Source organism: Tupaia chinensis, unplaced genomic scaffold, assembly GCF_000334495.1.
Source record: "Tupaia chinensis unplaced genomic scaffold, TupChi_1.0 Scaffold000473_1, whole genome shotgun sequence".
NCBI lineage: Eukaryota > Metazoa > Chordata > Mammalia > Scandentia > Tupaiidae > Tupaia > Tupaia belangeri.
In genome coordinates, this window is record NW_006159982.1 from 946,386 (window position 1) to 958,733 (window position 12,348).

Sequence of the window (12,348 nt, forward strand, 5' to 3'; positions counted from 1 at the left end):
AAGAGCTGGGTTTGTCTCAGGCACATGCACTAGCACCCATAGTTGGGGAACAACAACATCCCTTTCCTTCATGGGAAGCTAGGGATACAGCAAGGAGCAGGTCGAGTTGACCTAATTAATGAAGACTCAGAAGAGTCACAGAACTGTGCACTGACAAGGTGGGTGTGTGTACCAGGCGGATCCAGTAATACTGTATCCAAGAACATGCCCTGCTTGCCAGGTGGCATTATTTTAAATGTAGCTTTCTAGACAGCATCGGGACGGCTCTGGCACACTCGTGCTGTCTGGTCATCACTTGCAGGCTCTCATATGAGAACCGTCACTTGCATGGCGTTTTCACCAGGGTCGGTGTATCCTAATGGTCCCTCTTCATGGGGTCAAACCACAGCATGGTTCTGTTTACTGCTGTGCCTCCTTAGCTGATGAGAAACTGAGGACATAAGAGCCTTGGACCTGCCCCAAGCTACTGAATAATAAAAGTGCAAAATGAAGCCAACAGTTGAGGTGTCCCAGGCCAGGGTCACTAAGTCAGAGTGTCCGTCCTTTGTCTCTTGATGGTGACCCTAAGCTGGCAGGGCTAAGTAAATGTTGGTGCACGTTCTGTTTGACTGACTCACTACTCCTGGGACTGACTCTGGTCAAAATCTCCGTGTGTGTGTGTGTGTGTGTGTTGGGGGGATGCATCTGGTGGGAGAGTGAGGGGAGATGACCCTTGGCTCTGCCCTCCAGCCCAAGGGTCTTACTATTGCTTCACAGTTGTCTCTGCGCCTCTCGCCACTACAATGTCCTTTCTGTTTTTAAGGAAAGAAGGATTGTCCAAATGTGGAAGATGCAAGCAGGCATTTTACTGCAATGTGGAGTGTCAGGTAGGTACTGGGCCATCTGGCAGGGAGGGCCCTATTTCCTCAGAAGATCGGGACCCCAACATCTTCCTCTGTGTCATGGCTTTCCGCAGCATCCTGCAGCTAGAGCTGGGAAGCTTCCTTGTGGCCTAGGATGCGGCTGGGTCCCCTTGTGTGGGTGCTGCCCCAGGACTATGGGGCAGCTGGCACTGGGCAGTCACAGTCTGGGGCTCCATGCAGGTGCACAGAAGTGGAAAAGGCAGGACGAAAACCATGTTAGGCGCAGGCAGGTGTGTGACCAAAGTGTAGCGCTTGCCGCCGAGGTTGCCAGCAATGATGGAAAGTACAAAGATAACCAATGAAAAGTGTGAAAATGTTGTCTTTACATTTCTGAAGTTCTCGCTGTCCAGGATCTGTGTGTTTATGAATCTCTGTAGCAGGCTCTCCCTCACACTTGGGCCCCTCGAGCCCCACCTGCTTTGCAGCTGGATTTAGGTGAGCCCCAGCACAGCCTTTGCGTAACCAGAGGGCGGCTGCTCCAACCTGGTATTTGGAGCCAAGGCCTGGGAGGCCGGAGGAGGGGCTCAGGAGGCTGGGTTGATGGATAGGCCCAGGCAAATCCTACTGTGTGAGATTGAGTAGCCTCTTGGTAGCCTCTTTGAGGGACTAAGAGTGATGTTCCCCAAACTGTTACAGTAAACACTGGTTCCACAGAATGTGCTGAGGTATTCCATAGAAAACACATTCATGTTCTAACGATTTAGGGGAAAGCGATCTCTTCGCACAACCTTTAATAGTTAATAATAATAATCTTACAGTCCATACTGAAGTTGAGGTGTATCATTCAGGCTGGAGCCACACCTAGATTTTTGCAAGAAATAAAGAAAATGGCATGTTTTTATTAAAGGGGTTTGTTGTTCTAACCTACGAGAGGCTGGATTTTAAGAACTGGAGGGCACTCATGGTGTTATCATGCGAGCGATGTTTTTTGCACAATGAGTCTCAACTCCTCTGCAGACTGCACCGTGAGCAGTTCAGTGATGCCAGCGTCAGAGCCAGTTAGGGACGCAGTTAACTCTGTCTCCCGAGGGCTCTGCTAAGCTGTCTCCCATTAGGGCCTCGCGGAGTGACAGTGTCTTGGTGATTGTCAGGGCCCAGGTGCAGACACTGAGATGCACATTATGCTTCCCCTTCCCCACGACCTAGTCTCCCAGATCTACAGACTCAGAAATGATCTGTGAGCACACAATGAGGGGCATCCTCTTTTGGGGGAGGCTCACACTAGCCAAAAGCCCCAGCCCTTATGTACCCAGTGCCTCTACTTCTGCAGTCTGTGCCTTCTCTTGCTGGAGCGATGCCACATGGGTGGCCACGTCATAGTGAGGCAATTGCTTGGGCAGCGAGGAACCCCAGGAGGGAGAAAAGAGTTCAGGGATTCTAATGTTCAAAGGCTGCAGGCCAAGACAGCCTGTGGTGTCCAGCCTCACAATAGAGCGTTTTCCCTGCGACTTCCCAGCTTCTGGGCAAAGGCACCTCGAGCCCTGGTGAGTGCTTCCACAGTTCTTTTCTCTGTGCTTCTGTTCAGGGTCTCATGACCAAAGGACCCTCTCTGGTGACAAGTGATATTGCAGCTCCTGAAGCCTCTCGTTTCTGGAGGTGGCAGGCAGGATTTGACCTGGAAGTTTAGTTTTTGTTTCATCTGTCTCCTTCTCTGAAGGAAGAGACTAATGACCATTAAGGTACTGATAGTTTGGGACCAGCAGGTGGCATGGTGTTTAAGGTGGCTAGACTCCTACATGGCTGACCGTGGTTCGAGTCTTTTACCGGGCACCTTGTTTTCTCACTTTCCTTCTCTCTGACACTCTCTGATCAACTTCAATAAAATAATGACAATGAATATAATTAAATAAAATACTTTTTTAAAACAAACAAAAAAAGATATTGATAGTTCATCTTCATGTGCTGAAAAAGCAAGTTAAGTGTGGGGCAGCGTATTTTAATGAGATAAAGAAGGCTTAAAAGCCCAGTGAAAGTAAGCGCTAGAAAGAAAGGGCAGGCCACAGCTCCATGCAGAGGTCTTTAGGGAGGAGGCTGGGATCAGTGATGCCAGCGTCAGAGCCAGTTAGGGACGCAGTTAACTCTGTCTCCCGAGGGCTCTGCTAAGCTGTCTCCATTAGGGCCTCGCGGAGTGACAGTGTCTTGGTGATTGTCAGGGCCCAGGTGCAGACACTGAGATGCACATTATGCTTCCCCTTCCCCACGACCTAGTCTCCCAGATCTACAGACTCAGAAATGATCTGTGAGCACACAATGAGGGGCATCCTCTTTTGGGGGAGGCTCACACTAGCCAAAAGCCCCAGCCCTTATGTACCCAGTGCCTCTACTTCTGCAGTCTGTGCCTTCTCTTGCTGGAGCGATGCCACATGGGTGGCCACGTCATAGTGAGGCAATTGCTTGGGCAGCGAGGAACCCCAGGAGGGAGAAAAGAGTTCAGGGATTCTAATGTTCAAAGGCTGCAGGCCAAGACAGCCTGTGGTGTCCAGCCTCACAATAGAGCGTTTTCCCTGCGACTTCCCAGCTTCTGGGCAAAGGCACCTCGAGCCCTGGTGAGTGCTTCCACAGTTCTTTTCTCTGTGCTTCTGTTCAGGGTCTCATGACCAAAGGACCCTCTCTGGTGACAAGTGATATTGCAGCTCCTGAAGCCTCTCGTTTCTGGAGGTGGCAGGCAGGATTTGACCTGGAAGTTTAGTTTTTGTTTCATCTGTCTCCTTCTCTGAAGGAAGAGACTAATGACCATTAAGGTACTGATAGTTTGGGACCAGCAGGTGGCATGGTGTTTAAGGTGGCTAGTCTCCTACATGGCTGACCGTGGTTCGAGTCTTTTACCGGGCACCTTGTTTTCTCACTTTCCTTCTCTCTGACACTCTCTGATCAACTTCAATAAAATAATGACAATGAATATAATTAAATAAAATACTTTTTTAAAACAAACAAAAAAAGATATTGATAGTTCATCTTCATGTGCTGAAAAAGCAAGTTAAGTGTGGGGCAGCGTATTTTAATGAGATAAAGAAGGCTTAAAAGCCCAGTGAAAGTAAGCGCTAGAAAGAAAGGGCAGGCCACAGCTCCATGCAGAGGTCTTTAGGGAGGAGGCTGGGACCTTTGCTCCAGATGAAAAGGTTTTCAGGGTTTGGCTTGAGAATGTTTGGATGCAATCAAAGCGGAGGGAGGCTTCCCCAAAGAATAGCAGGTGGCACCAAACAGAAGCTGCAGTGGGGAAGGTGATTCTCCTCCTTGGCCCCCTGCTGCTAGGGAAGGGCTGGGCCACCTTGAAACAGGAACCCTCTCTTGTCATCAGGTGGTCAGTGCCACACAGCAGATGGTGGAGTTGGGTGGAAATTATCGACCAACCCATCAGGAAATAAGAAAACAATGTTCTGAGTGGTGGGGAGACCTGCCCACGGTCAGGCAGTGGCAGAGCTGGGCCCATGCTTCACAGGCTCAGTGTACAGAGGGCCGGCCAGGAGACTGTGGGAATGACAGAGGCAGGGAAGTGGCCTTAGGGAAGAGCCATGTGTGTGTCCATCACATGTTGGCCAGACACCTCTCCAAGAGTCCGAAGGAGCACCCTGTTTCTGAGGGCTTTCCCTTTTGGCAAAATGAGGCATCTCAGGACATTGAGTCGCTGCGTTCATTTTCGCCACACCTCTTCTCTACCATGGTGCTTTGGGGCTTTGCTTTATCTGATACCTTCAGTCCTGTCCCCTATACTTCCCTCCTGGTTCACCTGACTCTTGTGATGGTGCCAGAGGACAGATTTTAATTGATATTGCATGAAAGAGTAACAAAAGGAGATATAAAAGAAATGGGAATTCCTTTTTAGTTAGGCTTATTTTGTAACCTGTGGGTTTTAATGAACTATGTTTATTTTTTATAAATATGCCTGGAAAAATAGGTATATTATTCAGTTCTTTGATTGTTGCATTAAATTGTACCATGACATGTTCAAGAGAACAGTTTTAGGAAGTTACTATGTAGAGTAATTATAGTCCAGTAGAGAGTTCTAGGGTGTAGATTCCTCTAACTTTAAGGGACTTAGGGGGAAAAACCCTCTGTGTTCTGTATATGGAGGTGAGAGCGTTTTTGAATATGCTTTTTAAAGTAGGAAGAGGTTTTTTTTTTAAGGGGGGGGGTGGTTTGCTGTAGGATGCATGCACTCACCAGAGAGAGAGAGACAGAGAAAGAGAGGCAAAGTGAGAAATGGGTGGATGGCCATGCTGCAGTCCTTTCTCCACCATTCTCTTCTCTGAATTTTGGGCATGCACACACATGCACCCAGCATATTTTCCCAGCCACAGGGTCCAGAATTAAACACTGTAGGCCATGGGATCCAGGTCCCTAACCTCCACGCCACCTACTGACCTTCCATAGGACTTGGGCTGCTCTTTCTAAATTCCTTCACCAGTAGGAAAGTGTGTGTGTGTGAGTTCTGAGTGTATCCCAGCACTCCTGTAATGGGACCACAAGCAAAGCATAGGCCGCCTACTGTCATTTTCAGGTGAGGTGGTCAGGATCCCGATTGCATTTGTACTCTCCCTCTCAAAGATAATGCTAGTAGAAAGTTGCAATTCTATGACATTTTCTTGCTCTTCTACATTTTAAGAAATCTCATCTGCATGTATACAAGTAGACTGTATTTGTGTTGAACGCTTGACTGGAACAGTAGAAACACCAAATGCTAGAGTTAGAAAAGGGATTCAGGATCAACACCCAGTCTCGTTATCCAGAAAGGCAGTGTGTCATTTGCTCAGCAGAAAACCAGGTGCCATAATAATCCCCCTTCCAGTGTGGGAAATGCTGGTCCACCCAGAGAACATTTTTCAACTCTATGCATCTTTAAGCAGTTTCGCCCATGCACAAAAGTGAAACTCGTATGTATAACAGTTATTTTTGTGACTGAAAATGAATTAGAAGTTTATAAAGATTATAGAAAAGGCCATATCTTACTAAAAAAAAAAAAAGTGTCTGTGTGCTGTTTTAGACATGGTCACTATACTTCCTGTCTCAACTTTGAGTAGCTGGAACCACAGGTGTGCACCACTTGTGGCTTTCAGGGTGGACCGGGAATTGAACCTGGGTCTCCCGTGTGGCCTCTGCCTGCTGAGCAGTGGCATCCAGCATGTGCTACTGCAGCTTGGCCTGTCTCTTACTTTTATGTCGATTTGATTGCTTAATTTTATTACACAATGAATCTGCGCTCAGTATACAAAAATCAGAAGGTTACAGACTAAAGGAAGAAAAGAATGAGTATCCATAATCGTATCCCTTGAGAGCCATTAGTAACATATGTTGGTGTGTGTCTTTCTGAATCCTTCCTGTACATGTGTATCATTTTCCTGGAAAATGGGACCTTAGTTTACATTAAATTTTATATCAGGGCAGGAGTAATAGTTTGAATGTTGAAGAAAAATAGGAAATGTTTTTGGAAAAACGGACACAAATATTTTTAAAAAGCACAAAGTACTGCAAAATAACTGCAGCAAAACTACCAGTATTCACAAGTAAAGCTATTACTAACCTAATAATTAATAATACTCATTACTATTCATCAGGCCAACCTAATTCTTTTCCCAGTCTTATCCAGTGTGGTTGTTTATAGTTATTCACGGTCAAGATTGGGGCAGGTTGTCTCTGTCAGGGTCTTTAAGCTATATGGATTGTGATAGAAGGAAGTTTATCAAAATATACTCAAAACCTGCCTGACATTTCTACCACATGTTTTCCTCCTTTCCCCCCATTTTTTATTTAAGAATTAATGCTGAGCAGTACCATTGTGGTATCTCTCCTTCTTCCCTTAACCCACATCTCTCATCCCCTTCAAAAAAGAAAGTAAAGCTTATTATTATGTTGGTTCATTTCCCTTGATAAAACTAATATAATTCTGCATGTCCCCAAATGTATCCAGCTTCCTGATTTACCTGCAGTGTGCGGGACTGTATCTACTCACAAGTGCTTTTACTTTACCTCATGTTCTGACCTGATCATCCTCTATAGGAAGTCAAGGGAATCATGGCCCACCCCTGCCTCGAGGAGGGTCAGATGCAGCAGCACTTACTGAATGAACGACCCAGTAGATGGACAATTGCCAACGCCTGTTGAGAGCGCACTGTGTGCCAGGCACTGTTCTGGGTGCTTTTCATGAATTAGCTTGTCGGGTCCTCACAGTGACCCTTTGTGTTGACATGAATGCCCAGTTCTCCCAACGTGAAGGTCCCGCATTCGTTGGTAGCCTTCGAGCTTTGTGGCTGATTATCACTGTTAGAAGGTGTAAAATCACAGACTCAGAATTCTGGACCTGCTAAGTAACTTGGGGATCATGTTATTTGCAGCCAAGGGAACAGGTGCAAAGGAATTAGAAGGCCGCTCCGGCATCACACAGCTACCCTGCTGCAGAGTGGGGACAAGAACGCGGGTTCGCTGCGTCTCAGACCAGTGGCCCTCCCATTTGACAGTGCGCTACTTTCCCCCAGAGTGTTCCTGGGAGTTAGGTTCCCTTCCCTTTGAGGACATTTATATCAATAAATGTTAATATTTTGTATTATCGATACTAGCATCTGTTTTAAATTGTATTAATAAACTGATTATAATAAGTGATGAACAAGTTACATTAATAAATGTTTAACTTGTTTCTCCCTGGAGTTCATTGTTGGTAAACACCAAAGCACCACCCAGAATTCAGAAAACCAACCATTTAAAGGCTTGTTAGGATAGGAAGCCTATCTTAATTAGACTTTTCTTAGAGTTTCTTGGATTATAGTAGACACTTGTCAGTAGTCGTCAGTTATCTCCTGTCCCCCGCTGGGCTGGTGGTCCTCATTTCCCTCTCTGTCTTCCTCTTTGCTTTAGTCTGCAGGAAGCCAGTCCCCCCTGCTGTATGTCCCCCCGCTGCCTCGTCACCATACTTGTCACCATACTCGCATCTTAGGCTTTGGCTAAAAACAGATCCACTCCTCCCTTGTGCATATCTTGCCATTTCTTTCTCTCCTTGTTCTCAGTGATATTCGGCACCCTGTTATTTAACTCTGCAGAACACCTTGGCACAGAACTTGAGCCAGGGGGCTGCGCCATTTATTTCATTAAATCATTAAGTGACATGGTGTCCCTCCTTTTTGGGATTGGATAGGGGGAATGTGGGAGCAAGGTATGAAGACATCTTCATTGATTCTGCAGCTTGTTGAGTGCCTCCTAAATACTGTTGTAGGTTCTGGGGTTGCCATTATGGACAAAACGGACTTAAGGTCCCTTAGTGTAATGGAGGAGACAGATACTGAACCAAAATTCTAAAAAATACTTAGTGTGTCAGGGGAGGAGACTACTCAGAAGCAGCAGAAGCATGGGAAGGGAGAGGGGTGGGGAAAGTGCTGGTTGACAGGTGATCTGGCAGGTCCCTTAAGGTGCCTGGAGCAGAGGCTAGGGAGGGGGAGGCTGCAGGGGTGTGTACGGCTGCCTAAGGGGAAAATGTTAAGGCATATGAGAGAAAGAAATGCTACCATTTTACCAAATGCTCTTTTGTACTCCTAAACATGTCCAATAGTTGTCCTTACTGGACTCTTTGCAGACCCTTGACAAAGCCCTCATTTGTGTGTGTGTGTGTGTGTGTGTGTGTGTGTGTAATTTCTGGGTCCATTACTGTCACTTCCTTGCCTTAACCTAAGAACAGAGCCATCAGAACTATACGGGAGCAGAGCCAAACCAATGGCTAATACCTGACCCTCTCACCCCTGCAATATGTCAGCTTACACAGATAACAGGAAGGTCTGTGTGTTGTTTGGGATAATGAGGGGCTGCAGGAAGCCCTGAGATGCTTGATGAAAAAAAAAAAAAAATTACAGAACAAATGCCATCATCCCACCCTCCTTAGCCAGGCCCAAGTCAAGGTTATGCAATCATATAATATCTACCTTAAAGGATGTTTTTTATCTCTAGTGTTTATGAACATCCTCATGTTTTGCAAAAGGAAACATACTTCCCTTGACCTCACCTAGGTGGACTTAGTGCATCCTCTCTTCTGGCACTGTATTCCAGGGCGTGTGGGTTTTTAAATATATGTATTTTTTTTAATATTCCCAGAAAGAAGATTGGCCCATGCACAAACTGGAATGCTCTCCCATGGTTGTTTTTGGAGAAAACTGGAATCCCTCTGAGACTGTAAGGCTGACTGCAAGGATTCTGGCCAAACAGGTGAGAAACATGGCTCATGTTCAAGAGCATTTTATCTTATTTTTCTCTCCAACATCAGAAAGATGAGTGACCTGTGATGATCATTTCTTGCTAAACATCCTTAGATTCCATTTCCTGTCACATTGCATGGACAGGGGATGGAAAAAACACTCCAGGCATGAGCTAGTTTGTTGCATTCTCTCTGCAGTTAGGATCTATTTACCCCAGAATAGGAACACAGTCACAGCTTTTAAATTCAAAGCTTTTTTTGAGACAAGTTTACATAGAAAAATATGGCCTTTCATGGCATGAAAAACCTGACTGAAAATAATTAGAGCTTCCTAGGGTGGTGGACTGGCTGGTAAGCTTTGAGATTTTTTCCCTCTTTGCTGTCTGACATGCAGAGTGCATCCCGTCCCCACTGCCTCCATCCTGGGCACTGTTCTGCTCCCCTTCTCCTTCCTTTCCCATTCATAGGCAGGCAAGAAATTGGTTGGGACAACCCGAAGGATGCCATTCTGCAAAGAAGAGAAAGAGTGGAAAAGTAAAACCGAGCAAGCAGGGAAAGGAAGAGTTCACAAACCTGGGGGCGGGGCGAGGGTGTGTGTGGGAAGAAGGAAAGAAAAACAGAGCAAGCAGGGAAAGGAAGAGTTCACAAACCTGGGGGCGGGGCGGGGGGGGGTGTGGGAAGAAGGAAAGAAAGAGAAACCCCTGATGATAATAAGTGACAGCCATCAACAGTTTTCTCCAAAGGTGATGCCAAGACGACTCTTCTCCCCTTTGCTTGGTCAGTCCTTACCGATTACGTGTTCATTAGTCACTTGATCTCTGAAGGCCCAAACTAAAAGGAAGACCTGGAAACACCACAGGACTTGTCCTGCATAAAGCCAGCTGGTTCTGATGGAGCTCAGACAGCACACATGATGGAACTCAGACAGCACACATCCATGGAACCTGCTCTGATGGAGCTCAGACAGCACACATGATGGAGCTCAGAGGGCACACATCCATGGAACCTACTCTGATGGAGCTCAGAGGGCACACATCCATGGAACCTGCTCTGATGGAGCTCAGAGGGCACACATCCATGGGGCTTTGCTTCTGCATCCTAGGGAGGACGTTGGCGGTGGTGCTGCAGGTCTTTCAAAGCTTTCACATCTACCTCTCTCAGATATCTTCCAGTGCCCCCCCCACCCCCTGCTGCCCTACAATGTTTCTGTATTTTTAATCCCAACCAAATGTGATTGTCATGATTTGCATGTTTCTGTGCCCAGACCAAGTTAGGATCCGGCTGCATAAACAGAAGTAGAACATTTCCAAACTCTGAGGTCATCCGAACGCTATTTTCAGCCTGGGTCAGGTGCTTGCCGAAGTGCCACTTTGCCAGCACAGAGTAAGCCAAGCCATACGAGGCTCTTCTGTGGAGTAACACTGAAAGATCAGAATTGCTTTTTCTCTAAAGGAGGTTGACTTTGAGCTCCTTAATAACAGTGATCCTTAAATGTATGCAGACTGGTTGAGCAGACAGAGAAAGCACAAGGCAGTGGTGTGACTGGGTGGGTGTCAGGGTAAGTAAGCCCTCAGCGCCATCTGTGTAGTCTTGGGAGTGGTGGGCCAATCTGACGGCCCCCCTCCCGCCCTGCCTTAATTGATGTTATTTCGAGTGCTATGGTTAAGAGTTCAGAAGAAACCGCTGTACTTTCCTGAATGAAAAGCTTTCCCAGGCGATGACTTACTAATCTTATAGAAAGGGATCCTGTGAATGGAAGATTTCTGCTCCTAAAAAGAACTATTGAAATATTTTGGCACCAGGAGCCGTAGCCTGAATTGTATGATGAGTTTATAGTAGTTTCATTCAACTTTTATTATAATTACTACTACTCCTAATAGTGTATTAAGTGAAAAGTTACCTGACCATCGTTTTATCTCTATAGGATTTGATGATTAAAAAAACAGACCATTTGTATTCTAGTAGCTTGCAAAGGATTAGGGGAGACCGGCTACCAACTGCCCAGGGGAAACTTAACATGTTAACTAGGGAGGTGAGAGCGCCCTGCTAGACCACCTGTATCCCCAAATTGAATAGCCAGATTACAAAGACGCAGCCTCAGGCCAGCTCCTGCGCTCTGTGTTTGAACTCTTGTCAACACCAAGTTTATTCATGTTCTCAAAGCCTAGCAGGTTTACTATTGTTGGCTCCTCTTGGGGTGTCTAGAACAAAGCCAGCAACACGTTTAAAGTGAATCTGGGCTCACAGATACAACCAAAAGTGTTCTTTTTGAAACACAGATCATTTTAGCCTATGCGTAAAGAAAGTGTAAAATGGATGGGGGTTTGATTTTGTTCCTTTTTAGAAGGAGAAATAATAAATAGGATGGTTTGTCTGTGGACTTGGTCCTTTTAAGTAAGGGCCTAAAAAACTTGTTTTCTGGCTCTGCTCTTTCCCATCCTAAGCATTTTTGAGCCTACTATGTGCATAGTATTATCAGGGTGTTAGGGATGCACAGACACTTGAAAAGGCTTTTTTGAGCATCTTGGGTTTGGATGTTGCAAACACTCCCAGAGCCCAGCATAGACCCCGAGTATAGTTTCATTTACTTCCTTGGGAATTATTGCCTTTTTTTTTTTCATGTTGATACAAAATTGAAAGTGATACTTTAACACTGGTTGCTAAAATCTCTATCTGTGTGATTTCTTCTCCAATTACTAGAAAACCCACCCAGAGAGAACGCCTTCAGAGAAATTGTTAGCTGTGAAGGAGTTTGAGTCACGTAAGTCTTTCTGTGATCAGCTGGGCAGTTATTTTGGCTGCAAAGTCATTGTGGATCAAGCAGGATCAAAGAAAGGAAGGGACAGCTTGTGCTCTTAGTAGGGATTGTGGTTTTCCTAATTACTAATTTCTATTTGGTCTGTGTGCTGTTTTGAAAAATGCTTCCACTTAGGTTTTCTGAGTTGACAGGGTTGTTAGGAAACCGAGCGGAGTTCGGAACTCCCAGGGTGAATTATTGCATCCCGAGCTGTCTGCTGCTGGCTCTCTGGCATGCTGAGTATTTTTGGGTCTTTGCTGAATTGCAGTCCTGGAAACAGCTGATGTCCTTACAGAAGGCATTAAATCAAAGCTGTCCAGTTGCTTGACCATGACACAGTTTCCAGGGCCTAGTTGGAGGGCCCTTGACCAGACCGAGTCCTGTTCTCCGTCATCGTCACTCATCCCCACCCTCATTGCTAATGGACACTTGAGATTTCATGTCCTGGTGACTTCCACTTGTCAGAGGAACAAAAGAAG

At 46.0% G+C, this 12,348-nt stretch overlaps 1 protein-coding gene across 1 annotated transcript in view; it reads left to right on the plus strand.

The window, feature by feature from the left end:
- Positions 1-802: 802 nt before the first annotated feature.
- SMYD2 (SET and MYND domain containing 2) overlaps positions 803-12,348 on the plus strand; it is a gene marked incomplete at its 5' end in the record, with an annotated part of 30,995 nt that continues 19,449 nt past the window's right edge. The window contains 3 exon segments of the mRNA XM_014590653.2: positions 803-866; positions 8,973-9,083; positions 11,773-11,833. Of these exon segments, the coding sequence (XP_014446139.1) occupies positions 803-866; positions 8,973-9,083; positions 11,773-11,833 (236 nt within the window).